Raw genomic sequence first — 26,263 nt, 5'->3', positions numbered from 1 at the left:
AACGATTCCAAAAACAGGCAAACATTCAGAGGAAAACTAGAATATAAAAGGTCTAGACTTGTAGACTTGTTTGGAAAGACAAGGAAAGGCAAAGGAACTGGATGTGCTGCACTTAGGTTTAGATGTTGAGCTGTTCAACAATGGAACTAAACTGCCTAAGGAGATTGAAGATTTTCTTTCCTGAGAGACAGAAAGAAGAAACTTTCAAGGCTACTTAACATAAAAATGTCCAACCCTTAAGAGAAGTTAAAATGATATGTTCTATTGGAACTCTTCCAATGCTGTGATTTGATGGTACAATACATTCATGACTGGCACTGTCCATAAGAAATCCAGTTGCAGCAGACTTAACTTAAGTTTACAATAACTTATAATAAGACTAGACATTAACCTATATACAGAACACTACACTAGAAGGAAAAGAGAAAGAGAAAGTGAAACCCAGGCTCGCTTCTGACCTTACTTTTATAGTCAGCATGACCTTGACAGAAGAGATAAGAGAGCCAGTTTAAACCAGCTGTACTCAGCTTCTCTAAAGGAATAACCCAAACATCATGAACCTTCTGCTTGTTTTTTCACAAAGAAAAACTTCCAGAACACTCTTGAATTAAGTAGACTAAGAAAGATCTCTATACATCAGATCAACACTTTCTGCACTAAGAAATGCACTATCTAGCTCAGTATTGCCTACACCAGGCTTCCTCAACCTCAGCCCTCCAGATGCTTTTGGCCTACAACTCCCATGAGACTAGCAAGATCAGTGGTCAGGGATGATGGGAATTGTAGTCTCAAAACATCTGGAGGGCCGAGGTTGAGGAAGCCTGGCCTACACTGATCAGCAGCAGCTTTCTAGGATTTCACACATATATTCTCATAGTTACCCAATGTTGAAGAGAAAGATTTGGAAGACAGATTCTTATGTTTTCATAACAGAGTTAGCACAATGGTGACTGCTCCAAGCACATTAAAACTTGGTTAGATTTTCATTTGTCCTTATCCGCCTTTAAACAAACGATCCCCATGAAAATAATTAGGCGATAATAAATCACGGACACTTAGCTTTGCAAATAAGTGAAGATTTTTACCTACAAAGTTTCAGAAGTTACAGCAAACAAGTCTCTGTCCATTGGCAGTAAAACGAAGAAGAAAAAGGTTCCAAACTTGAAAAGAACTTGGTTTCATTGCAAAAATGGTAATGCAATCTTTGACTTAGCAAAGTTGCAGGCTGTCAAAATCTCTTTTTGGATAGATTCAGTTCACCTGGTGTTTCATGTAGCTCAGAGCCATGCTGCAGCTCCAGCTTGTTCTGGGAAGTAGGAGAAGAGAGAGTCTGCGAGAGCAGGGGAGGAAAGGCTGAGTTTGCTCAACTCCACACATTGGCAGCTTGAGCTCAGATTAACATGTTCATGAACGCAAATATGAGTCAGCAGCTGTATAGCACAACACCAGGACCTTCCACATGCCACACAGGTGCTTTACATGGCTTTTTATTAAAGGTTTACTCAAACGTAAGCCCAACTACGCTCTATAGATATTACTCTTAGGTTGGTGTGGATAGAATTGCAGCCTTGTTTAGTTTCACTTTTTCTTTGGCTTGTTAGCTGCTGTTAGCTAATTATGTTCAAGTAGGAACCTTGCCTTGTCTCTAAAGAAACTTATTAGCTCCAGGTCTATTTGGGTTTTGTGGAATTATTATGTCAGCAAGCTAGAAAAGGTGGAGAAAAGGAAACATTAAAGGGAGAGGGCATTATTAGCTTTCTATGTATAGCAATAGAATGAGCTAGGAGGTACGGGAAGACTTTAGTAGCTGAAAGATTTTTCTGGTCAAGTTCCTATCTGGTTTCTAAACTTTTCCTAAAAGAATTGAGCAAGTGCTGAGCTCCACTCCCCAAAAAAACCCTCCAAAGTGAAAAATTTTAGTCATCCACTGTTTCCCATATTATAACATTTTTAAATGGTTCTTTGATTTTGTGCATGCCAGTAGGAAATTGGGATCAGTGGTGTAGCGTGGGTTGTCAGCACCCGGGGCAAGGCAAGTAATTTGCACCCCCTAACATGTGGATTTGCACCCCCTAACCCGTGGATTTGCACCCCCTAACCCTAACCCCCAGATGTTGCGCCCGGTGTGGCCAGCCCCCCCTGCACCCCCCATGCTACGCCACTGATTGGGATTGCATTTTGGGTCTATTTCCAGGACTGCAATGAATTGTTTTGCAGAATATACAGTAGGTGGAGTTTAGTAGACTCACCTTATGATTTTTGTGTTCAGATTTCTTTATTCAAACCTGACAGGATTAAAGTGAATTTCTCCATTCACTTATCAATCTATATTGCAATATGCAGTACTGGAAACAGTAAGTTTAGCTTGGGCAAGATTTTAATATTACGCCTACTCAGCTCAGCCAGGATAAGTTTAAGTCATTCCAAATATATAAGTTAGTGTCTTTGGATAGAGTCCCATAATTAACATTATTTAGTTGAGCATGTTGATTTTGTTTCTTGATTTTCGGGTATTGAAAACTGCATGGAACTATTGAGAAATCACAGGCTTCCCAAACACCAACCTGTCTCTCTTGGGAGGGTTTTTAAATTAAACTCAGGTTTTCTCTGTTTATGCCAGGGGTTGTCAACCCAGTACCTACTGGCACCAAGTTGCCTATGATGGTGTCCCCTGGGCAAGTCTCTAGTCCTAGAAAGTTATGGAGCAAAATGTGCAGATACCTTCTAAGTGATTTCTGTTAAATGAGAGAGGTGTGGCTACCATGTGTATTTTTTTCTGCTGCTAAGAAATGCTCCCTCTTGCTATTAAACAGCAATGGCATCAGAATGTGTTGTGTGTATGATCCCCATAATCAGGACCAGCAAGACATAGCTTGCAGACTATGTTCCTGGTTCGAATCCTGTTTTTTTTCTGTCTTAATGTAGTTGTGCACAATGGTCCCAACCCTTACAAACAGCTTGCAGTCTTGGTTCAAAAGTGCAATTGGCCTGTATAATCCAAAAGACATGAAATCCGGTTTTGGAATGTCCATCATCCTGGACCACTTCCATAACTCTGGAATCCCTCCCCACCCCCACTATCCAAGATGCTACTGACCACCATCAGCTGGGATGAGAAACCCCAACAAAATGAAATTCCTGTTCTTTGTAATTTATTCACAGAGGGATGGAAGTTTCTTCTGCTTCTGCAACAGATTTTGCAAATGCGGATTTTGGGCTCTCTGAGAGTAAGGTAAAGGTAAAGGGACCCCTGACCATTAGGTCCAGTCGTGACCGACTCTGGGGTTGCGCGCTCATCTAGCTTTAGTGGCCAAGGGAGCCAGCATACAGCTTCTGGGTCATGTGGCCAGCATGACTAAGCCGCTTCTGGCAAACCAGAGCAGCGCACGGAAATGCCGTTTACCTTCCCGCCAGAGTGGTACCTATTTATCTACTTGCACTTTGACGTGCTTTCGAACTGCTAGGTTGGCAGGAGCAGGGACCGAGCAACGGGAGCTCACCCCGTCGCCAGGATTTGAACCGCCGACCTTCTGATCGGCAAGTCCTAGTGAAGGAATGGATTTCTGAGCAGTCAGTTTAAAACTGACTCAAACACCCCCCCCCCACCCAGAAAAGGCTACACAGCGCCACCCGCGTCCCAGTGTCTCTGAGAATACACTGCAGTAATTGTGAGGTCTGGTAAAAGCTCAGAAAATCACCAGGTCATCCCTCCCCCATTCAGTTTCTGTTGGCAATTTTGTTTTCTCAAGATCCTCCATTGCGATCTGCAGGGCCTTTGCTGCAAATTGAAATTTTCTGTTGCTGCTTGAGGCTTATTTCAAAGGCTTCATTAGCAGCCTTCAATATGTGTTATTCCCTCCCCCCCCTCCTGACAACTCAGTTATTTTAGTCTCAAGGGGCTTTATAAAGCTAATCCATTGTGCTATTAAATCCTGTTTCAATTGTCTTATGCACTGTTAGGAGAAGCTGCATTCTCTGTCATCTTTCCCTAACTGGCAGCTATGGTGGGCTCTACTCCTTAACTGTGTGACTCAACTGCTGATGAAAAGGAGGTCCACATGCCCTGTTTAACCCTGGACAGTCCCCCAGGGTACATGGGCACCTCTCCACAACCCAACAGTAGTTTGCAGTGATAGGAGACGACATCTCTGCTGCTCGTGGTTGGAGCTGAATGAATGATGGCTGTGGGGGAAGCATTGCTGGGAGCTGCAGGGTTTAAGCTTTCTTTTTAGAAAGTTTTTGTGTGTGTCCTGGAAGCTGCTTTCTTTTATGGGACTCAGGGTAAGGCTTTCGGGCTTTTACCACTGGAGGGTTTTGGTCTACCACGACCCTTAAGTAAATAATTGGAACTCACAATTACATTTTTTAAAGAAATTAAAAGGACAATAAGGATAGGGGAAAGCAGGAGGGGACGAGTAGCACACAGGTCACCTAATCACATTATACCTGCCATAGGTATTATATTTCAGTTTAATTATTTCTGTATATACTGTATATAGGCACGAGCACATTTTATGCAAAATTGTCTTTTGGTGATTTTCTTTCTTTTGTAAGCAATGAGAAAGTGGTCACCATACACAGAAGATTTAAAAAAGATATTCAGGCTTCTTTCTGCGTCTATTCTCTGTAGATGGTTAAGCAGAATGTGCTTTGGTTGGCAATGCTTAGGTAAAGTAGATTTTATCTCCTAGTTCAAGACAGAGCACTTTGCTCAAGCTGCTATCAGGCTGCTCACACACCATGTCTGTAATCAGCTGATGCCGTTCATAAGGATTTAGCTGTGATTTCTGTTACCTTCCAGGGGTTGGGAAATGGAATTTCTCCAAAGGCTGGAGAAAGCCCCATTCCAAGGGGCAAGGGAACAGGAGAGGGAGGGGGCACAATATAGGAAAGTGACCTGCTGCTAAATCCAGATCATTGGTAAATGCTGCTCATCCAATGAACAAGTTGGAAATACATTCTCCTCCTGATTGCAAGGTAATGAAAGCTGATACTGAAAGACTGTGCATCCCAAAGCTCTGCAAAGTCCATCTTGGAAGCAGCATCTACAGGGAAAGCATGTGTCCTTTAGGCTAGTAGTGATTAACTGTTCATAGTTTATCAATTAATTGCAAGCACAGACGTTGGAGAGCATGTTATTGACAGGGAGCAGATGTAGAGTAACAGAAGCAAAAATTATAGGAAACTTGAGGCTTACTTAACCCTTTCCTCCCTTTTAAGTGTCCATTTTGGGATCTGATTCAACTGCATCACTGTTTTACCCAGTTGCAAGAGACATAGCAGCCTGCCCTTCTAAATAATATTTTGACTGAAGAGCATCCCAAGTGAGTGCCACCACTATAGTGCAGTGGGCAGTGCGTTGTTCTGTCAGATTCAAAATGCTGCTCAGCTACGAAGCTTCTTGACTAGTCACAGTCTCCAAGCCTAACCTATCACAGAGCTGATGTGAGGATCAAGGGGCTAAGGAGAACACAGCCATATATACTGGTCCTGAGCTCCTTCTAGGAAGGGCAGAATTAAACAATGCAGCCTGTTTATTCCTGGGATTGAGGTGAGGTGGGCATGACTGTGGCCCTCCAGATAGTGTTGGATTCCCAGTTTCTATCAGCCCCAGCCGGTGAGGAATTAAAGAATAACATTTTGGGGGACAGGTATTGTAGGGGAAGCTGTAGAAGTGCTAGCAAGGTGAGAAGAAGAAATGGAGGGCAAGAGATGTTGATTTTTAGAGGAAAACAAACTTTTGGGTCAAAACACCTTATGATAAGACATTCTGCGAAAACCGCTCACTTCCATGTCCGTTGAATATAGAGGTCCTTGAAATAGTGCTAATTTTGCGGAAACAAGATTGCTTTCTTGAGGGACTGCAGCCCAGCAGGCAAAACTGAGGTGAAGGCAGAACTGAGACAGAACAAGCCCCCTCCCTCGGTGTGCTGTTCTGGGTTTTATTCCTGAGTTTCCCCCTGAGCTAATTTCAGGGTGTGTGAGGGGAACAAGAAGGGAGGAGGAAAGCCCCATTGTGGAAGACCTTGCATAGGGGCTCCATTGTTGGGGTTTGTTAGGTGAATCCTGCCCAGGGATAGAGCTCTCCAGAACTCCAGGAGCAGACAGGGCAGTGTCAATCCATTTCTGTGTGGCAGTGCTGGTAACACAACTGAATGAGAGGGAGCACACCAGCAGTGCCTGAACAGAAAGCAAAAATCCTTTATTGTACACAGTACAGAATGTAATGCAGCTTTGCAGGAGTTATATTATATAGCCCTGCTCAGGCAACAGTCATTTCACATCAATCCTCAGATTAACCCTTTCTGCACTATAGACTTCCCATAACCAATTAAACAAAACGAAACCCACTGTTTTGGTTAAGCCCTGGGGCATAATTTGGGGGTGGGGGTGGGGCGCTGCAGCTGACTTTGCTGCTGCCCTGTGCTTTTTTTGACAGGCCATGTGATACTTTCTGGGGAGAGTTGCTGAGTCGTCTACAAAGAGTTAATCTTCATACTTTAAAAAAGAAGAAGTGAAGTTAGTCAAAAACCCAAACAAATTTATCAAAGCAGAAAGAGAAATCCTATACAGCATTTACAACAAAAATTGGAGTCCGCAGGGAAAGATATGCATATTTGGGTCAAGCACGGTACAGGTGTATGCTGAATGCAGCTCGCAGCAAGAAGAAGGGGAATTTCTGAAGGATCCAGAGATGTTTTACATATAATGATCAACTCTGACCAATTCCCCTTCCTCTCTGATTTCTCTTTTCTTTTTTTTTTTTTTACAAACCCAAGTTATATATATATATATATATATATTCCTTTTTTTAAAAATCCTCTTAAAATATGCAACTTGCATGAACTGAAGGAGGGTAATGCAACTTACAGATGAAGCTAAAAAATATGTCTGTATACACATCTTGCACCTCTCTTGCTCGCAAGCCTAGGGAGAACTGGAAAAGGTAGTTCAGCTGTTACAAGGCGATGCCGCCACACGGTCAGGACTGCCCTGCCTGGGAGAAGTTCAGTGGCTGGAGCTGCCTTGTATTATATACATACAGTCCCCAGTTGCAGGGAAAGCCAAGCAGCTTGCATTTGCTGCTGCTGTTGCTGCGCGGGAGCATACTCTGAATGCAGAGCACACTGTACAAACTGTCCTGGACAGCATCCACTGCAGAACAGCACAAAGCAGATATGCACATGGAAGGGCAAGGGACTCCACCCCCCCCCCGCCCCTGCCAAGCCGCAGCAACCTTCGCGTTGGCGCTGCTGGAAGCAAAAAAGCAGCAGCTCAGCTTTGCCAAAAGCTGGTTTAGCCTTAAGATACAAAAAACCTACAAAAAACCTGGTTACAAATGTTGCCCCACAACATAAAAAGAGTTTTGGCCGAGCCCCCGACTTCCCCTAAAAGCAAGCCATCCATGCGCAGCCTTGCACCAGAGGGGGCGGCCAAGTGCCTGTGTGGCTCATAGGGATCTGGTAGGTTAAGTGCTGTCCTTTATGTTGGGTTTGCTTATTATGGACCAAAATTGTTATTATTATCATTATTATAACACAAAACAAATAAAAATAATCAGAAGGAAAGGCTTCCTCAGACTGAAGAGCTGTCGACTGAGAACCCAGAGGGGCTGAGCTAATTCAGCCATGCTAGGAGAAGCACCACACTAAGCCGTGACCCATCCGAAAAGGGCTTATGCCGCACTGGCTCCTTAGCATCCGTGAGCCCTTTCCATTATACAAGGTAGATACAAGGATTGTGATTGTTACATAGCATATTTTCTTGACATTTGCTAATCACACACTGTCTATTCAAGTCCTGTGAACATCTTTTTGTCACACACGACCCTAAGCAACCGGGCCCAGAAGACAGCCCCTGTTGCAAGTCCCTCCCCAGCTGTTCTTGACGGTGGCGATCCGCAACAGGAGGCCCTACTCACTAGCCATGCTACTGTCTGTCTTCAAGGTGGAGGGCCGTTAAAAGTATTTTAGGCTCTTCCGATAATATTTGCAAAGAGCAGTTTTATGAACAGCAGAAATTCTTTACAAAAAAAACAACAAAAACAAAACATTTTTGCCCTTATTTGTTGGAACCGGAGTCTCTTAAGGTCAGCATTCGAGCTGCCCGGTGAGTCAGTAAGCAAAGCCCTCGGCGTAGGGGAGGTTGCTGCAGTGATCCAGGTCCAGGAGGTATGCGGAGTTGTCTTCAAAGTGTGTCAGAGGTAAGGTGTCATCTTCGTTCACATGGCAGTCTGGTTCAGCTTTTAAGAACGGGCGCTGATTGTCAGGGAAGGCCATGGAGAAGAGGGCATCGGGGTCACAAACAAACTTGTAGACATACCGCTCTCCAGCCACCTTAAAAAAAGAAGACGGGCAGTACAGGTAAGGAAGGGGCAGGTATGTATGACTGCATATATGGATGGATGGTTCAATTGCCATGTGAAGATGGATTAACAGGCAGGAAGTTATGCAGGAGAGACAGGAAGTGAAGAGTCATTGTTATAGAACTTGTAACATGTTCTTCAGGGGTTTCTTTCTAATTGTTACTGCCCTTTATTACTTTCCAGTAGCAACATAACATCTCAAAATCTGTTGTGAAGAAAGAATGCAGAGCATGTGCAAGCAAGCGCCTTTCAAAAACCCGGCTTTTTATTTTATCCTTTCTAGGATATTCGTACAAGTCTGTAAAGCATTATAGCTAGGCTGTGTGAGAGCTGAGATTCTACAAGAACATTGCAGAAGTGTAGGCTGCAGTATATTAGTCATCATGAGAAAACCATTCTTTTAATTAATTTGTTTATTTGAAGGATATTTCTAGCTCTTAAGCTGGCAAAAATAGACTCAAAGTATGCCTAGTGAAATCTCAGAACCTGAGAGTGGGATGGGCATGATATATACTGAATGAGGGCAAGGCTAAGTGTAGTCTGCCGTTGTGCAGTAAGATTTTTGCACAGAATACACAAAGAACTTGCAATATACACCTTTCAAAAGGAATAAACTGGAGGAGATGACATAATGTAAGAAAACAGGTTTGCTGTGAGGTTGGGGCACAGTTACTTATGTCATAATATATTTCTTAGTATTTAAGGTGCCACAGACTCTTTGAAATGCTTTGCTAAGGTGACAATGCAGAATTGGAATGGCAATCTCATAGGCTCCATTCTTTGAACTATAGTGCCTGCTGGGGTTGAGCCCATGTCACACAACCTTCAGAGAAGCAATGAAAACAAAAGTAAGCCTTGACAAGCTACTTGGGAACTTCAAGTCAGGTTTAGATGTGGTGGAGTTTGTCAGTTTGCATTTCTTAGTGCAGAAAGTATTGATCTGATGTGCAGCGATCTTTCCTATTCTAATTAATTCAAGAGGGTTCTGGAAGCTTCTCTGTGTGAAAGAAACAAGCAGAAGGTTCATGATATTTGGGTTATTCCTTCAGAGAAGCTGAGTACAGCTGGCTTAAACTGGCTCTCTCATCTCTTCTGTCAAGGTCATGCTGACTATAAAAATAGTCAAGAAGGAGCCTGGGTTTCACTTTCTCTTTCTCTTTCTTCCTCCTGAGGTGGTGTTCTGTACATAGTATATTTAGTGTTAAAATAACTTATAGTAAGTCTAAACCTTAAGTTTAAGTTAAGTCTGCTGCAACTGGATTTCTTATGGACAGTGCCAATCCTCAATGTATTGGATTTGTGACCATTATGGTCATTTGCATTTAGTAGCAGTAAAACTCTGCTGGATGAACTATTAATTGCCTCTGGTCTATTTTTTGGGAATCCTGCAATGTGTTTAAGTTTTTACTCTGCTAACTATACGCTGGAATCTGCCCCTGGATCAATAGTGAGTAGAAAGTCAATGGCAGACTTCCTGCAGAAATGTAATTGATAAAGAAGTGTTACAGACAATGCAGTATATACCTAACCAAGCAACTTCAAACATCAAAAGACATACTATGGAAAAGGTCCCAGGGAGGGTACTGAGAAATCTCAGGTGCAACAAGCAGCAGGGAGTGGCTCGCAACACTCACGTTCCATGCAACAAATGCAAGAGATATTAGTGTACTATTGGATGGAGGAAGAGAAGAATCTCCTCCTCACACACAGCATAGTATTGCAGCTTTAGGACTGGGGAAATTAAATGTTGACGGTGCAAAGAAATGAAAAATCAATTTGCTTTTTTGCATGCTGTAAACTGATTGTCTGGAAACGCCCCAAGAAATGGTGTGTTGGCTGTCTTCCCTCCAATTAGGCAGATGGAACAGGAGGAAGAGTGGTCCTGAAAAGTAAGCCATAACTGTGCCAAAGACTGTTCCTTTACAACCACACAGCTCTCACGTACCAAGGATGTTCGGAGGAAGGAGTGGGCTGCTCACCTTTTGCATTATGCCTTTTTCATAGTAGTAGCGAAGAGAACGGCTAAGCTTGTCATAGTTCATTGCTGGACGATTCTTCTGGATCCCCCACCGACGAGCTACCTAAGAAGGTGAAGAATACAGCCATGAAGCTCTGCAGTGCTTGTCAAGTGTTTTGGCATATTGGGTGGAAAGTCTTTGTGATCAAGCCCTAGAGGAGACAGAAATACCACCAGCAAGGCCACAGGTTCTGAACTACAGTGGTACCTCTGGTTACGTACTTAATTCATTCCGGAGGTCTGTTCTTAACCTGAAACTGTTCTTAACCTGAATCACCACTTTAGCTAATGGGGCCTCTTGCTGCTGTTGCATGGTTTCTGTTCTCATCCTGAAGCAAAGTTCTTAACCCGAGGTACTATTTCTGGGTTAGCAGAGTCTGTAACCTGAAGCGTATGTAATCTGAAGTGTATGTAACCCGAGGTACAACTGTACTTTTATGCAGGCCTAGACTGGGTGAATCCAAATGTGGATTCTGCTGGATCCACATTTTACCCAGATCGCTTGGGAAAGCAAAATTTGTGCATGCATGCTTTCTTTCTATTTGTAAAGAGGGAGGGGAAAGAAGTGGTGGTACCCATGGCAAATCATTCAAAAATCTACATGTGTCCATAGGCCTAAAAGACTGGAGGATTCCCCCCCCCCCCACTTAGCACATAGTTAATTATTGCTTCTTGATGCTTCACAAAGTCACGGACAACCAGCCAAACTTTACTGGCCAAGGCACAGAGTATTGACCAACAGACCTTTAGCATGTCACACTTTTTGACTGCAATGGAAACCAAAGCCAGCAAGGCATGACCAGGAAACCCAACAATGCTGCAGTGAGTGTGTTCCTAATGGGTTGCAAGAGCACCGACTCAATTCTAATATGATTCTGGAGCAGTCGTGTGGAGGGGATTACTCATTTTAGCTCTCTTTGGGAGCAGGTTCTGATGACATAAGCCTGCTGCCAACCAACCCACTGTTTCCCAGGGGATTTCTGGAATGGACAATCTGCAAGGCACTCAGAGAAGATTAATGGGATTTCCTTGCACTAAGTGCACCGAGGCAGCTTGCATCCACCTGAGGCATCGCAAAGGCCCAGAACAGCAGTCCGAGCCAATACACAGGGTGTTTCCAGTGAACTCAGCAGCTAAGCAGATAGCTACATTCGTATGGTGCACCCAGTCGGTTTGGTTTTTCATCAGAGCAAAGAAAGAGGAATGGAGATGCAAGGATCAATCAAATAGGTTCACCATCCTTAGAGAAAGCAGCACCCTGCCTCACTGCAACTCCAACACAGAGAAAAGCATCTACTTCCCACTACCTGCCTCTCTGCCCCTTCTCCATCTACAGTGATACCTCGCAAGACGAAATTAATTCGTTCTGCGAGTTTTTTCGTCTTGCGAATTTTTCGTCTTGCGAAGCACGGATTCCCATAGGAATCCGGTTTTAAGAAAAAGGAAACAAACTTGCAAGACGTTTTCGTCTTGCGAAGCAAGCCCATAGGGAAATTCGTCTTGCGAAGCAACTCAAAAAACGAAAAACTCTTTCGTCTTGCAAGGTACCACTGTATTACAGGATTTCAATTAAAGCTCCAGGAAAACCTCCAGCAGAACTGACATCTTTCTCCCCTTCGCACTCAGCTTTTTCTGTCCTGCCACCCTGAGCACAGCTCATCTCTCGTACCCTGAGGAGGAACATGTCTGGAGCAAAGCACAGCAGCATGCATACAGCAGCGCTTAGCAAGTTCAACAGCACACCAGTTGCCGCAGTGTCAAAAGGAAGAAAAAGCACAAGAAGCTCTGCTGTGTTGTTTTAAGGCAACAGAGAGCAATAGGCTTCTTAGTATCGCGGGGGACTGAGCCTCTCTTAACAGGCTCCAGGATGGAAGGATGTTTGGTTACATTTTGCATGTTCAGACACAAGTTCTTTGCATATGGATGTAACGACAGGAAGAGAGCGGAGAGTGCGTTGCCAATGCACAGATTCCAAGCAGCCCTGGAGCTGCTGTTACATAATCATCTCTCAGCACACGGGCTTTGATTACGCGGCAAGAGCTTCCTCTTGCTGCTGCACAGCAGGGCACAGAAAGCCACAAACTCCTCCAAAGCCCCTCATCCTCTCGCTGGACCATAGGGTCAGAAAGCAAGGTCTCTTAACAGCCTTTTGATCATATAAGAGAACCCACTTCCACTCACTTGGGGCAGACTTCATTGAGAGGAGAGGCTTCAAATGTATAAAGCTTTTCACCTTGTGTGCGTGGGGAGCAGGGCCCTGCAATGTGGCTGTGCATCTCCCACTTGCGCTCCTCTGGCGTACTCGCCAAAGGAAAACTGCCAGACAGCGCAAGATTCATGGCTCAAGCATTTCCAGATCAAAGCCATGCTTTTTCCTAATGGAGAGGGAGTGAAACGGCCGACTCTCACAGACCTCTGACTAGAGGGGGGGCTGCCAAATTGTTGTTTGAAAAACCACAATTTCCATGCCGAGTGTACTGTATATTATGGATAATTACCCACCATGCACTGCCTGGCTCAGCTGTGCAGCTGGTTTCAATTATTAGTCAAACAGCTTCCTTCTCTGTATCATTCAGCACAACCCAGCACACCACAAGATTCCTCTCGGTAATTTCAAGGGTTTATTTACAAAAACCAGTGTCTCCACAGGGCGACGACAGAGCAAAGCCTACTCAGCAACAGAGGGAATTAGCAGAAAGCCTTTCTGCAAGGCACAACCAAGTGTCTGAAGCTTAATGAGAAAAGTGGGGCGTGGGGGGGGAGAGGGGGATGTGGTAGAGGGGAAGTAGGGGGAGAGAGATGGATGAGCCAATACGAATAAAATTGGAAGCATAAGAAATCCATCACTAAAAATATATGTGTTAGGAAGCTCATATGTGTAATGGCAAAAAATAAGATGTGTTATGTTGTCACAAAGTAATTTAATACCTGCAGTGATAATGCATAATGAACAATATGAAAGACAAAACGCTGAAAATACAAATAGACAAAAATACAGCAGGATGGCCGAAGAATGGATGCTTTTGAATTATGGTGCTGGAGGAGACTCTTGAGAGTCCCATGGACTGCAGGAAGATCAAACCTCTCCATTCTGAAGGAAATCAGCCCTGAGTGATCACTGGAAGGACAGATCCTGAACAACAACACAGCAGGATCATGTAGAAACCAAGATCGAGGTCTTACTATCCAATGTGAGTCTCTGTTTCCTGATTTCATCGCTATGAAATCTTTTATTTGTGTTTTGTATCAATCTCAGTCTACTTAACCAATTTAGGTTATCTTTATTAATGAAGAAGTACATCAGCAAGAAAAATAAACACACCAAACTGTTAATCAGTGATGGTGCTTCAGGTATTTTACCTTTTAAAAAGGAAGTGCTTATTCCCAGTCATTGAATATGACCTGCAAAAACAAACTACTCTTTCAAACTATAATGAAAAATATTGTTATAGTTTATGATTGCTGCAGAGCTGCAAAATTTGACATGCAGCAAACACACATTGCAGCCTCTCTAAGAATGCTGAGAGCAATAGTTTTCTACCATAACTGATTAACAAATGGGTATTTTTTTTTATTTTTTTTGCCTTCCCACTGATACGTTCCCCATGAATAAGAATTGTCCGAAATGGGTGAATGAACTAGCCTCCCATCAGCATTTTTTCAGAACATTGAGAAAATAGCTCCACTGCGTTGATGGACTTCTGAACAATTCTATCCCTATGAGGTCACTGTATATCTTGGTCTTCCATTTATTTTATATTTCCAGTGTCTTTATATTTTGTCCTGCTCACTGCATATTATTGCTGCAGTTTACCAATCACATGGTGGACCAAGAACCAGAACTGTTTTTCACGTTACAGTGTTTAGCTTTATATTTATTTGTTTAAAAGGGGGTAGACTTCTTGTGCCTCTAGTTATGAGAAAAGAAGCACATTCTCTGTACCTGCTATCTGGGAAGCTGTTATGGAAAGCCAAGTAAGCTGTGCCAAAGGACCAGGAAGAAAACAACTTGCAAGAAATGGATCCTGGCTAGACTCTGTGTTATGTGCTGTCTACTTTTTACATTTGCAAATTTTGATTGCTTTTTATATCGTGCACATTTGTAAAACTAACAACAACTCACCCACAACTTTCCCTAAAAGCTGATGAGAAGCAAACAGCAAAACAAAAGAACAGAAAAAAACAAACAAAGCAGAAATCGGTATGGAAAGAAAAGGGTAAGGGATAGCTCAGCATTAGCGCTCAGCACCTGCAGGTAGATGGTGGGACCTACATATCCCCAGTGAGTCCCACAGTGAGACCCTTTATCATCCAAAGGGCAGAATCTGGCTATATGCTATATTTCAGAGAAGTTTCATGAAATCAGGGGGAAATTTTCCTGCTCTAAGCTTGGAGCTGGTGGTTGCAGGGGCAGAAGATAAACCCTGACTCCCCAACAGCTCAGAGCTTTGGGGTGTGTGGAGGTTGGCTCTGCCAATGGATTATATGCCACTTGGTTCTACTCAAAAGAGACCCACTGACATTAACGAACATGACTTAGTTTAAACAGATCTACTCTGGATAGCAAGGGACACGGGTGGCGCTGTGGGTTAAACCACAGAGCCTAGGACTTGCTGATCAGAAGGTCGGCGGTTCGAATCCCCGCAACAAGGTGAGCTCCCGTTGCTTGGTCCCTGCTCCTGCCAACCTAGCAGTTTGAAAGCATGTCAAAGTGCAAGTAGATAAATAGGCACCGCTCCGGCGGGAAGGTAAACGGCATTTCTGTGCGCTGCTCTGGTTCGCCAGAAAAGGCTTAGAAGCGGAAGCTGTACGCCGGCTCCCTCAGCCAGTAAAGCGAGATGAGCGCCGCAACCCCAAAGTTGGCCACAACTGGACCTAATGGTCAGGGGTCCCTTTACCTTTACTCTGGATAGCATTTAGTTAGGTACAACCCTCTGTGCCTTGTGTTCCGAAATGGAACACCCAACAGGTATAGGAGCAATTCCCCACTTTGTTGACTCCACAGTGGTTCTGAGCCAGAGGAGGAAGGTTCCCTGCTTGCTCTGCCTCTGCGCCCAATGGGTGCTCCAATCTCAGGGGACCCATCAGGTGCAGATACAGGCCCCCCCACCTCCCCTTTCCACCTTGGAGATGGGAGACAAAGGCTTGCTATAGTTCTGGGCTTGCACACACCAAGAGTAGAATCCAAACAGGTTGGGGCTGGGGAGAGTGCAGGGTTCATCCCCTCTCCTCTGTAGCTCTAGGATTCAAAGGAAGCCTCAGGCTCATCTTGCACATCAGAGCCAACCTCACGTTTTGCACTCGGGCCTCCCTCGCCATGAGATTATCAGACCCTGCCAATGCTCTTCTTGCACACCAAGACTGCAAGTGGAGTCCCACAACTTCCTCACCCCACCTGGCTCAGAGTCAAAGCCACTTTTGAGAAAGTGTGCAGGGGCCCCAGTGTGAACTGAACAGAACGTTCTGTTGAGTCAGGCAGTGTCTAATAGGTTGCAGTCGTGCTCCAGAATCAGAGCCTCAGACAAGGTGCATTGTGTTTGGTCTAATCCAATTGCATTTTATCTCTAATAAGGTTATAAAACCACACTAGCTGGACAACCCAAGCAGTTAAGACAGGGAGCCATTGCTGGCAAATAATCAGGCCCGGGAACAGCCAAACTAAGCAAGTTTGTGCTCAACAGGTTAAGCAAGAAATTTGGAAGCAGAGCCTTGTGCCATCTGCTGCTCTGCAGTTTCCCCATCTGACCTTCATGTGGACCGGGAAAGAATGAACAAGCAAATAAATAACAAAGCCAGATATGGCTTCACTAACAGCAGGCATAGGCAACCTTTGGCCCGCCAGATGTTTCAGACTACAATTCCCATCATCCCTGACCACTGGTCCTGTTAGCTAGGGATCATGGGAGTTGTGGGCCAAAACATCTGGAGGGCCAAAGGTTGCCTATGCCTGATTTACAGCATCTCTGCCCACTGTTGCGGCCCTGGACATTGAGCCCTGCCACCTGCAACTTGGAGTAAGTTAATAATGAGGACTCAGAGAGGAGATGGATGTACTTGTGCCCTTGCCAAGTTGCCACATGAAATGCCTGCATAGTGCACCACTGCTCAGCAGTGAAGGAGGCAGATTTGGAAGTTTCACTGGAAGCACCAACAAGTGATACCCTGTTTATGCATAGTGTGCAAAAGGTGACATCGCACACTTCTACCATGGGTAGATATAGGAACTGTCACCACATCGGGTGCTCATGCATCTCTGCATGAGGGCAATGCTCGGCCAGCATGGCACACATCATTGGTATTTCTCTCGGGAGCACTTGTCATGCCGTGTCCCTGCCTCAACAGGCATCATTCCAGGTTGGGTGCGCCAGTATCAGTGAACTGCAGCCATTGTCTCCCACCAGACTGACTTACAGAAGCTCCTGAACAAGCATCTGGGTTGCTGGCTAGCCTGTGACTGGTCCTGAACCACTGCTATTCGATTCTCAACATCAGTCATTTTAGACAGAAAAGGATAGTTGGGAAGGAATTAGGGCAAAACCACCAACTTTTTGCAATCTTTCTGGTACATGTCCAATTTTAGCACCAAGCAAAATACACACACCAGTTTCCACTATAAGGCCGAAGTCATCACCAGCCCTACTCCACAACCTGTGCCCCCTTCAGTTAGCAAGACCCCAAACCTTCCCACTCTGGCAGGTGTCTCCTAGTGCTACTAGGCCCTTGGGTTAAGTGGCTTGGTCCAGAGGTCAACAGAAGCTAAGCAGCAGCATTTCACATCAGCCAGCCTAAGGTCTCATCCAGCTCCCTTCTCCCAGTGACACTTTCATTTGAACTTCAAGCATTTCATCCTCTCTTACATTCTAGTAGGCTTCCAGCCATTCTGTCAGCTGAAATTCAAACCTTTTGTTTTGACAGTCAGTAAATTAAAAGTGCAACCGTCACAGCCATTTTGCAGGCTCACTCTCAGATTTCTTTTACCTCCTCTGGCTCAATCAGCTTGAACTCCATGCCCCTGCCAGTCCAGGCGATGAAGTGAGCATTGGCTGGGTCGTCGAGGAGTGTGACGAGGAACTGCCACAGCTGGAGCGACCCTCGCCTCTGGTATGGAGGTCCTTCACGATATACTGTGGGTTCTTGCTTCACTTTACCTGTTCCCAACAACAGCAACACACACCAGTTAGAACTGACACCCCAAGTTCCTCAACCTCTCCCCTGCTGCAGTTTCCATTAACTTCTGGATGTCTGACAGAAGCCAGGTGAGCGAGGAAGTGGCTACACATCTGGCTGCAGATGCTTCTTTTTTTTTACTCCTCTCCCCATGAAGCAATATGCTATAGAGGCAGCTGAATGTGAAAGCAACTCTGTACCTGGCTGGCATCACTTCCTTCATAGGCTTTAGCATCCAATTGATTGGTACTTAGCTCCAACCCTGGAGCCCTATGTCTTGCAGCAAATTTCCCCATAATATTCAGCACAAACAAGGTAGATCTTATTGAAGCCCTTGGGCGAATTGGCTATTTAGTGGCCAATTCTGACCTCTCTAGAGTTCTGCAAAATCTCTTCACCCCAGACAAACCTAAGCAGACAGTCCCTTACCTTCCATCCTCTCTGGTACAACGCAGGTGTCATCAAAGTAGAGCCGGGCATCTTTCTCATAGGGGAATCCTAGGAAGATAAAATACACATCTCTTAGGTAAAGGTAAAGGTACCCCTGCCCGTACGGGCCAGTCTTGACAGACTCTGGGGTTGTGCGCCCATCTCACTTAAGAGGCCAGGGGCCAGCGCTGTCCGGAGACACTTCCGGGTCACATGGCCAGTGTGACATCGCTGCTCTGGCAAGCCAGAGCTGCACACGGAAACGCCGTTTACCTTCCCGCTGGTAAGCGGTCCCTATTTATCTACTTGCACCCGGAGGTGCTTTCGAACTGCTAGGTTGGCAGGCGCTGGGACCGAGCAGCGGGAGCGCACCCCGCAGCAGGGATTCGAACCGCCGACCTTTCGATCAGCAAGTCCTAGGCGCTGAGGCTTTAACCCACAGCGCCACCATGTCACATCTCTTAGCTCACCACAAATTCTCTGCAATGTATTGCACTTGCTCATACACACACACACACACACACACACACACACTCTCTCTCTTAAGCTGTTCCTTCCTGGACGGTTTGATTCGCTTCATTGCATTGCTTGTTGGCAGCAGTGGCAGCTACTCAGCCATTCATTAAAAGCAACAGGTAAGGCCTTGAAATGCTTATTTGCCAATGTGCCAGCTGCTGCTTCTGCCAACTCCATGGGCTTGTCCAGACAGAAAGTTCCCACATAGTTGGTTTCACACAGAAGTGCTAAACCGCAAGTGGAGCAAAAAGTACTGCAAACAAAGTACTGAGAAGCTGGTTTTCTTGCACTGCAGTCCTTCACTTGAACTCTGTCCCCTGCATTGCCTCTCCCCATCCCCAGGCCGGCATTTAGACTGGCTGGGACAAGCATGGGGGTCTGCGCAGAAGCACCCCAATGTTGCTTGCAAGAGTATCAGCATGTGTGGCACTCAAGAATACCCTAAAAAACAAAAAAATCTAAGAACTTCCTAGGGTTGCTTTTTATCCTTATTGATTGGATCTGACCAAACTCTTAAGCAGTTTAAACTGCTTTTAAAAAAGAAAGAGCCTTCCCATGTGCTCCAACTGCACTGGTTAAGTCTCACCAAATGTCTACACTGCATTTCATCATATCACTTTTAAGTTGTCAACAGATTTCTGTGTCCATGGAGCAGCTTCCCTGTTACGACTCTTGTGGGTCTAGTTCCAGTTCAGCACAGACTGCAGGATAGCTGTGCATTTGCAACAGAGGGAGGGATACACAGCAGCAGCAGCTGCAAAACACTTTCACTTTATTTTCCTACTTATAGCCATTTCCACTAGTCAACAATTTTAACAAACAAACGTCAGTGGCTGTATTTTTATTTATTTACTTAACTACATTTATATCCCACTTTTCCTCCAAGGAGCTGAGAGATGGGTGACTGGCTTTATGGCTGAGTGGGGATTTGAACCCCAGTCTCCCAGGTCTTAGTCTAACACTCTAATCACTACACCAGCCATGCCAGGTAAGGCCTGGAGGACAAGCCAGGCTTTGCCCATTTTGCTCACTGATGATACTGGACTCTCCCTCCACCCATCCCCTTTGATCAACTTGCAAGTGCTTTGCCAGTTCAAGTGAGGCGATGTGTAACTGGATCCACCACCTGCCTTGCCAGAACACTTGCAAACTGACTAGAACAGGGATGGGAAAGCTGTTGGACCTCCAGCTCCCCATTGGTCCTATCCAGCATGGCCAAGAGTCAGGGTGATGGGAGTTGTAGTCCAACATCTGAGAGGCCTCCATGTTTCCTATCCCTGGACTAGAAAGGGAGGGAGGGATCCTGTTGTAGGTTGCCTCCTCGAAACAGATCCAAGAAGCAGTTTAAAGGATCCGATCCTGGAGACTACAAAACTGGTTTGAAAGCAAAATCTTTCATTGACATGTAACCTCTAGTTCTGCACTATGAAAATCACAATCAACAACTTGCCATGAAATCCCTCTTTTGGCTGTGGCCAATGGATCCATTATCCTTCCAGCTATGGTCATTATCACAGTTAATGTGACATGAAGGAATGTTTCACACAAATATGATTTGTGTATATGTGCAAACTGCTTTAAAAATGTGACACATACACATGGATCTGTTTTGCCACATTTATCAGTTAGGCCAGTGTTCTGGAACTTGATTTTGTTTATTACAATTATTTCCTATGTCGCTTCAATCACAGGTGGCATATGCAAAGTTCCCAGGCATTGAGTAGATCCAAACCTCCTTGGTATTTTATCAGTAAGATAGCCATTTTCAGTACACAGCATGGAATACATGCAAACTTCATGCCAGTGTCACATGTGGAAGAGCCCTTGGCTGTCATTGTAAGGGCAGTGATTATTAGATGGACCCCCTCCATTCAAACTATGCCAAAATGGGCTTGCTGCTTCAGGGTGTAGCTACTGAGTTTAAAGATAGTTCTCTCCTGCGTTATCTGTATACATGTGAGAGAGACCCTTCTTGCTCAGATAAAGTTCCACTGAAGTCAGGTGTTTAGAGCCACGGTTGCAGCTGGCATTGCCACCTAATGTGCCAAAGGAGGAGGCAGGAAGGAACTTTGTGGGTAAAATGGAACGAGCCATATCTGTGTCCAAGGAAGGAAATGGGTGAAAGAGATATTGAATTTCTGACAGGCCCAAAAACAGCCCTGTCAATCTCCTTGCCATGCTGTGAAGCTCCCATCAGGCCCAACAAGTATGGCCAGAGAAGATGGGAGCTGCAGTTCAACACCATCTGAAAGGCTACAGGTTCTTCACTCCTGCAGTAACTCGACCTTCCCCAACCTGGTGCCCACCAGATGTTCTAGACTACAACTCCCATCAATCCCAGAAATTAGTCCAAAACATCTGGAGGGCATCAGGCTGGGGGAAGCGGAGTTATAGCAAGACAACAAAGACTTACTAGGAGGCAGATAACATCACAATCTGAATAAAACTGGCTTCCCCAGTCCATTTAAAGTTATGGCATAAATACATAATTAACAGCTGCAAGATGACATACTTACTCTTGGCAACTGCCAATTTTCTGCTAGGGATGGGTAGGAGCACTTACTATCTGTGAAGATCTAACACAGAACTCAGCGCATTGGAGAAAGCTCAGCGTGGCTGAATTTTGTTGCTGAGACAATCAGTCTTTTCGATCAGTGCTCAATGTGGGTTGATCTTCCCCAGAGTTTGCTGAGCAATCAGTACACCTCAATTAGGGCAGTGAGTTTCACAGCACAAGAAGAGTCAGGAAAGAGCCATAAAAACAGGCTCAGAGATAGTAAGAGGAAGACGGGAAAATGCCTAGAGCACAAGGAAGTCCCTGGTTCAAACCTAACCACTGAATTCACTAGGTGAGCGCCAGTGTGGTGCAGTGGTTAGAACACTGGAGGAGGACCTTGGGGAGACCTTGGTTCAGATGCTCATTTGGACCAGTTACCAACCCTTAGCCTAATCTACCTCACAGGGTTGTTGCGAGGCTAAAAGGGAGAGGGGATCGTGTAGACACCACCTTGAGCTCCTTTGAGGACAGCAAGATGGAAACATGATAAACAAAAATGAACAAGTGGTCTTAGGCAAGCCACTCTCTTGCAGCCGTGCCTCCTCCATCATATAGCCCTAGGCTGCTGTAAGGATCAGAAAAATAAAGACCTCTCAACACCCTTAAGCTCTGTAAAAATGCTTGAAGTGTCTTGCTATTATTAAATTTCCTGGCACAATTCCCTTAACGTCGTCTCTTATGTTACAGCAAAAGGGCCTCTAAACTAGGCATGTAAGCCAGCACTTCTGGTTTCATGGGAGAAGGTGTTTCCCTTTCACTTCCTGCTGGGATAATCACATCTACATTCATTTCCATTTTACCACGTATGTGCATAGACATATATAAGCATATACATGTAACTCAGCCTTGGTCAACCTGGTGCTGTCCAGATGTTTTGGACTACAACTCCCATCAGACCCAGCCAGCATGCTGGCTGCACCTGATGGGTCTTGTAGTCAAAAATTTATGGACGGCACAAAGTTTGTGAAGGTTGTTGTACATCCTGACTCCCCACTTACCATCATGGCTGTTGGGGAAGTAGCCTCCTCCTCCTCCTCTTACATATGCTGATTGACAGTTAGGCACTTCTGAAATAAAGATGGAATCGGGGTTAACACCACCCTGAACCAAACATACTTCGCTTCTTCTCCAGGTTAAACAGTGGACAGACCAATGAAGAAAATCCCCAGTGCACCAATGTCTAGGTTTGCAAGATTCCACTTGACAGTTTCTCGGAAATCCAGCATTTATTTTTACGATTCTCCAGTAATGCTTCTCTGAATGTTTTGCAGAGTGCATCCTCCATCCAGATTGGAAAGAAGTGTATTTCTGCACCATTACTTTTGAAGGCTGCAGTCCCAAGCTGGGAGCAAGCTCTACTGACAACCATAAGACTTGTTTCCAAGTAAAAATATATAGTGTTGTACTGCAAGGCTTTCCAAGAGCTTTCTAAATGTACCTTGGAGTGGGCCCAGGTGGGATTTAAAATTAAATGGAAACCATGCACAAATTATTATCCATCCAATTTCTACACGTCTGCAAACCCCACAAACAGAAGCAGGTTCTGTGAAAATTCTCCACGGCTGGATTCAGATAACAGTCTGTGCCACAGAGGCTGCGGCAAAACTCACCAAGTGGAGACCCTGGTTATCTGTAGAATCCAGCTATGTGGTGAAGCACATTTTGCCTGGCCCCAACAATCAACTGTAGATGCATAGCAAGATTCACATTTCTATGTGCCAAGATCCTATAGGCTAAAGCGATTCATGGATGGGAAACCTGGAGCCCTCCAGACATTGCTGGAGTGCAACTCCCATAATTCCTGATGGTTGGGACATGCTGGCTGGGGCCGATGGAAGTTGGGAGTCCAGTGACATCTGGTTTCCCAACACTGTTCTACATGGCTTTAAGGTTGGCACACAGACTACATAGGTAAACCCATTATGACACAAATGGTGGTCCGGAAGCAATCTCTGAAGTGGAAGACTGGGCAATGTGGTTATCCAAAAACAAATATATAATTTTTGAAGGTCTGATCTTTCAACTTAACTCACATGAGCAAGTCAAAGTAGTAATGGAAGAGAAACCTGAGCATATGGTCTAGTCCCGTCTACACTCCCTGCTAGTGGCTTTCCAGAATCTGAGGTAGAGGCCATTTCCCATCACTTGCAACTGACTCTTTTAACTGAAGATGGCAGGGATTGAACCCATGACCTTTGCACACACAGCAGGTGCTTTGCCACTCAGCTACAGCCCCTTCCATGAATTTCCCCTCATCTGAGAGGCCGGACCTTCTGGGATTTGGCATCAAGAGACAAGATGAATCAACAGCTAAATAGATGACCTGAATTTGTGGGCAATAATACGATCCCTTGAAAAATCAGGTACATCATATTGTTCCTGGAAGCTGTAATACAATCCCCTTTGCTGCTGCAGCTGTCTCTCCCGAGAAGGCAAAGCCTTTCCAAGAGCATGTGAGAAAATAACTTAATGAACCTGCAGGAGAGGTTGGACACACTGAAAAAGTCAAGCTTAATATTTTGCATTCCCTCCGATAGCACGTGAGAAGCAGGGAAAGAGGGGGGTGGGGTGGGAAAGCCTTTAACTTTAGATCTTTCCCCATCTGTTCCACTCTGCCTCCAAGAGGTCACAGTATTTTTAGGCCTAAGGCGATTTGCAGATATGTAGTGGGCCCTGCACCAACAGCAGCTGCACAATCTAAAGTGATCAGGCACCCCCTCCTCCTTTCCCCCCTGCATGTCCCAAGGTGAGTGCTCAGCTGCAGGTTCATAGCTGCTCCATGGAGCCGGTCGCTTAACGCAGTGTTTCCCAACCTTGGGCCTCCAGCTGTTTTTGAACTACAATTCCCATCATCCCTGACCACTGGTCTTGCTAGCTAGGGATGATGGGAGTTGTAGGCCAAAAACATCTGGAGGCACAAGGTTGGGAAACACTGGCTTAACGCTAGAGCTGCCAGAGAGAAGATGGGAAGACAAAGAGCTGCTGCAGAGAAAGGTGAAAAGCTGCCTTCTCTTCCCTGCTCCACTTCCCGCACCAGTAATGCCTTTCAGATTATGGAAGCTTAGTTTCTCTGCTACATCTGTTGAATGCCTGATTTTAACATTTGTTTCCCCGCCCCCCAAAGCCAGAAAGAGATAATATAACATTCTAAATCGGTTAAACGCTGCCACAATAGACAGCTGCTCCACCCTCTCCCTTTGCTAGAATGTGAAGAAAACAGCGGAGCTTTAAAGGAACAGGAAAAAGGGGTGGGGTTTTAGAAAACTAACATGGGAGGAGCCTGGTGGAATGTCCAGAATAGCCTTTCTCAACCTGTGGGTCCCCAGATGTTGTTGAACTACAACTCCCATCACCCCTAGCTAGCAAGGCCAGAGCTCAGGGGTGATGGGAATTGTAGTCCAACAACATCTGGGGACCCACAAGTTGAGAACCATGGGTCTAGAACAAATGCATACTATAGGTGAGACATCTCTCATAACCACGCAAGGGCTCACCGGTGCCTGCATTGTTGCCAAGGAAGGATGTATTCTCCAAACTGTTGGGTGATCCAACAAGCACAACAGGATTTATTCCATACTCCAAGGACTGCCTGAAGATTGGACCACTGGCTGCACAGGATAAGGAACCTGTGGTTCTCCAGGTGTTGTGGGACTCCAGCTCCCATCAGCCCCAGCTAGCAAGGCCAATGGTCAGGGATGGTGGAAGATGGAAGTCCAACAACATCTGGAAAGCCACAGCGTCCCCCTTTCCTGGGCTACAGAGCGACTACTGTTCACTGAGGCTACTTTATGTGCTTGATGAGATGTAGTGGGAACAAGCCAGCCTTTGCATGTGGCTAAGAGGGATTCAAGTGAATTGACTCACCTGAATCAATGCAGTAGTCCCGGGGCTCTTGCTTGATTCCCATTGGAGACTGGAACCCATGCCTTGGGGGCCCTGGAATGCCTGGGACCCCGTGATCATAGAGCGGGTCGTGGTATTCCTGCTTGAATCCCTGAGGAGGATGGGCAGCTGCTGGAACAATAGGCTCCGACATCTGCCTGTGGTAGACAGGGCGATTGTCCCCAGAAAGTCCTGGCTGAGGATATGGGTGGCAAGGTTCAGACATCTGTCTCTGAAACCTTGGTTGAAATATGAGGGAGAGGGAGAGGGAGAGGGAGAGAAAGAGGGAGAGAGTTATAATCACAGTTAACACACTCGACCCACTACAGCAGGACAACCAATGTGGGACCTCCAGATGCTGTAGACCACAACTCCCATCAGCCCCAGCCAACATGGCCAATGGTGTTGGGAGCTATAACATCTAGAGAGCAGTGCCTTGGCTACCCCCATTCTACAACCTTCCTCCAGGCTGCACTCCCCTGAAAATGGAGCAGTTCTGATGCTGAACTTTCATTCAGATGCAGAATCATTTCTTCAACAGCCCACCATACGTAGCTTACAGAAATCCATATTTAACACCAAGAGTCCTGTCCAATATAGCAACAACCATCTGTTATGAAGGGGTGGAACCCCAGTTGGGGTGTCTGTGATAGCATGACCAAACTGGAGGCATACAGCCCTGTCTACATGCAAGGAGCCAACATCTGGATCATTTTGTGGGATAACAAGTGCTCTGAAAAGGAATTCTGCCGCAAACGGAGCTGCAGGCTGACCAACATGCTGCTGGAGAATAGCTGTTATGGCTCTTGAGGATGTGCCCCCAGAGGAAGTGCTAGAAGGAGCTGGAATGAGACTAGAGGTATCTGCTCAGCTTTGCATGCAGATTGGCAGCACTTGCAAAACACTGCACCATGGGCTTTGTAGCTGCTGCCATCAGCAGCACCTGCAAACTCCCTTTGGCCAGTCATTTTACTTGCCCCACAACTGACATAATATATGACAGCCCTGGGGGACACCACTACGATGGAGCAGCCTTAGAACTGATCGAGCTAGACCATCAACTGGGCAAGACCATCTCCAGTGAGAGGAAGAAGCAGCTTGCCCTTTGCCAAAGAACAGGAACAGGACTATTTCACTATGGCGACATTTTAGTAAACCAAACAAGTGGTTATGTAATTTTGAATCCACTCAGCAATCTATGAATGCAAAGTGGCTGCTAATCTGTCTATAAGGCGAGGGATTAAAGCCTTTAACTGTCCATGCAGGAGAAAATGTGTGTGCTTTCTGAAATGCTTTGAGGCTATATGGAACACACAGAGGCACAACAAAG

General features: G+C 45.4%; 1 protein-coding gene across 1 annotated transcript in view; it reads right to left on the bottom strand.

Annotated features, from left to right (window-relative positions):
- Nucleotides 1–6,177: 6,177 nt before the first annotated feature.
- Nucleotides 6,178–26,263, bottom strand: part of ETV5 (ETS variant transcription factor 5) — a 41,235-nt gene continuing 21,149 nt past the window's right edge. Inside the window, exons 8-13 of the mRNA XM_081910472.1 lie at nt 24,916–25,172; nt 22,050–22,118; nt 17,979–18,047; nt 17,361–17,530; nt 10,345–10,446; nt 6,178–8,336 (exon numbers count right to left, since the gene is read on the bottom strand). Coding sequence (XP_081766598.1) covers nt 8,115–8,336; nt 10,345–10,446; nt 17,361–17,530; nt 17,979–18,047; nt 22,050–22,118; nt 24,916–25,172 — 889 coding nt within the window. The 3' untranslated portion in view covers nt 6,178–8,114. The remainder of the gene's footprint in view (nt 8,337–10,344; nt 10,447–17,360; nt 17,531–17,978; nt 18,048–22,049; nt 22,119–24,915; nt 25,173–26,263) is intronic.

The sequence above is a fragment of the Podarcis melisellensis genome (assembly GCF_964234715.1).
Source record: "Podarcis melisellensis genome assembly, chromosome: 5".
NCBI lineage: Eukaryota > Metazoa > Chordata > Lepidosauria > Squamata > Lacertidae > Podarcis > Podarcis melisellensis.
The sequence above is the reverse complement of the archived record's forward strand: the minus strand, read 5'-3'. Positions and strand labels throughout refer to the sequence as shown.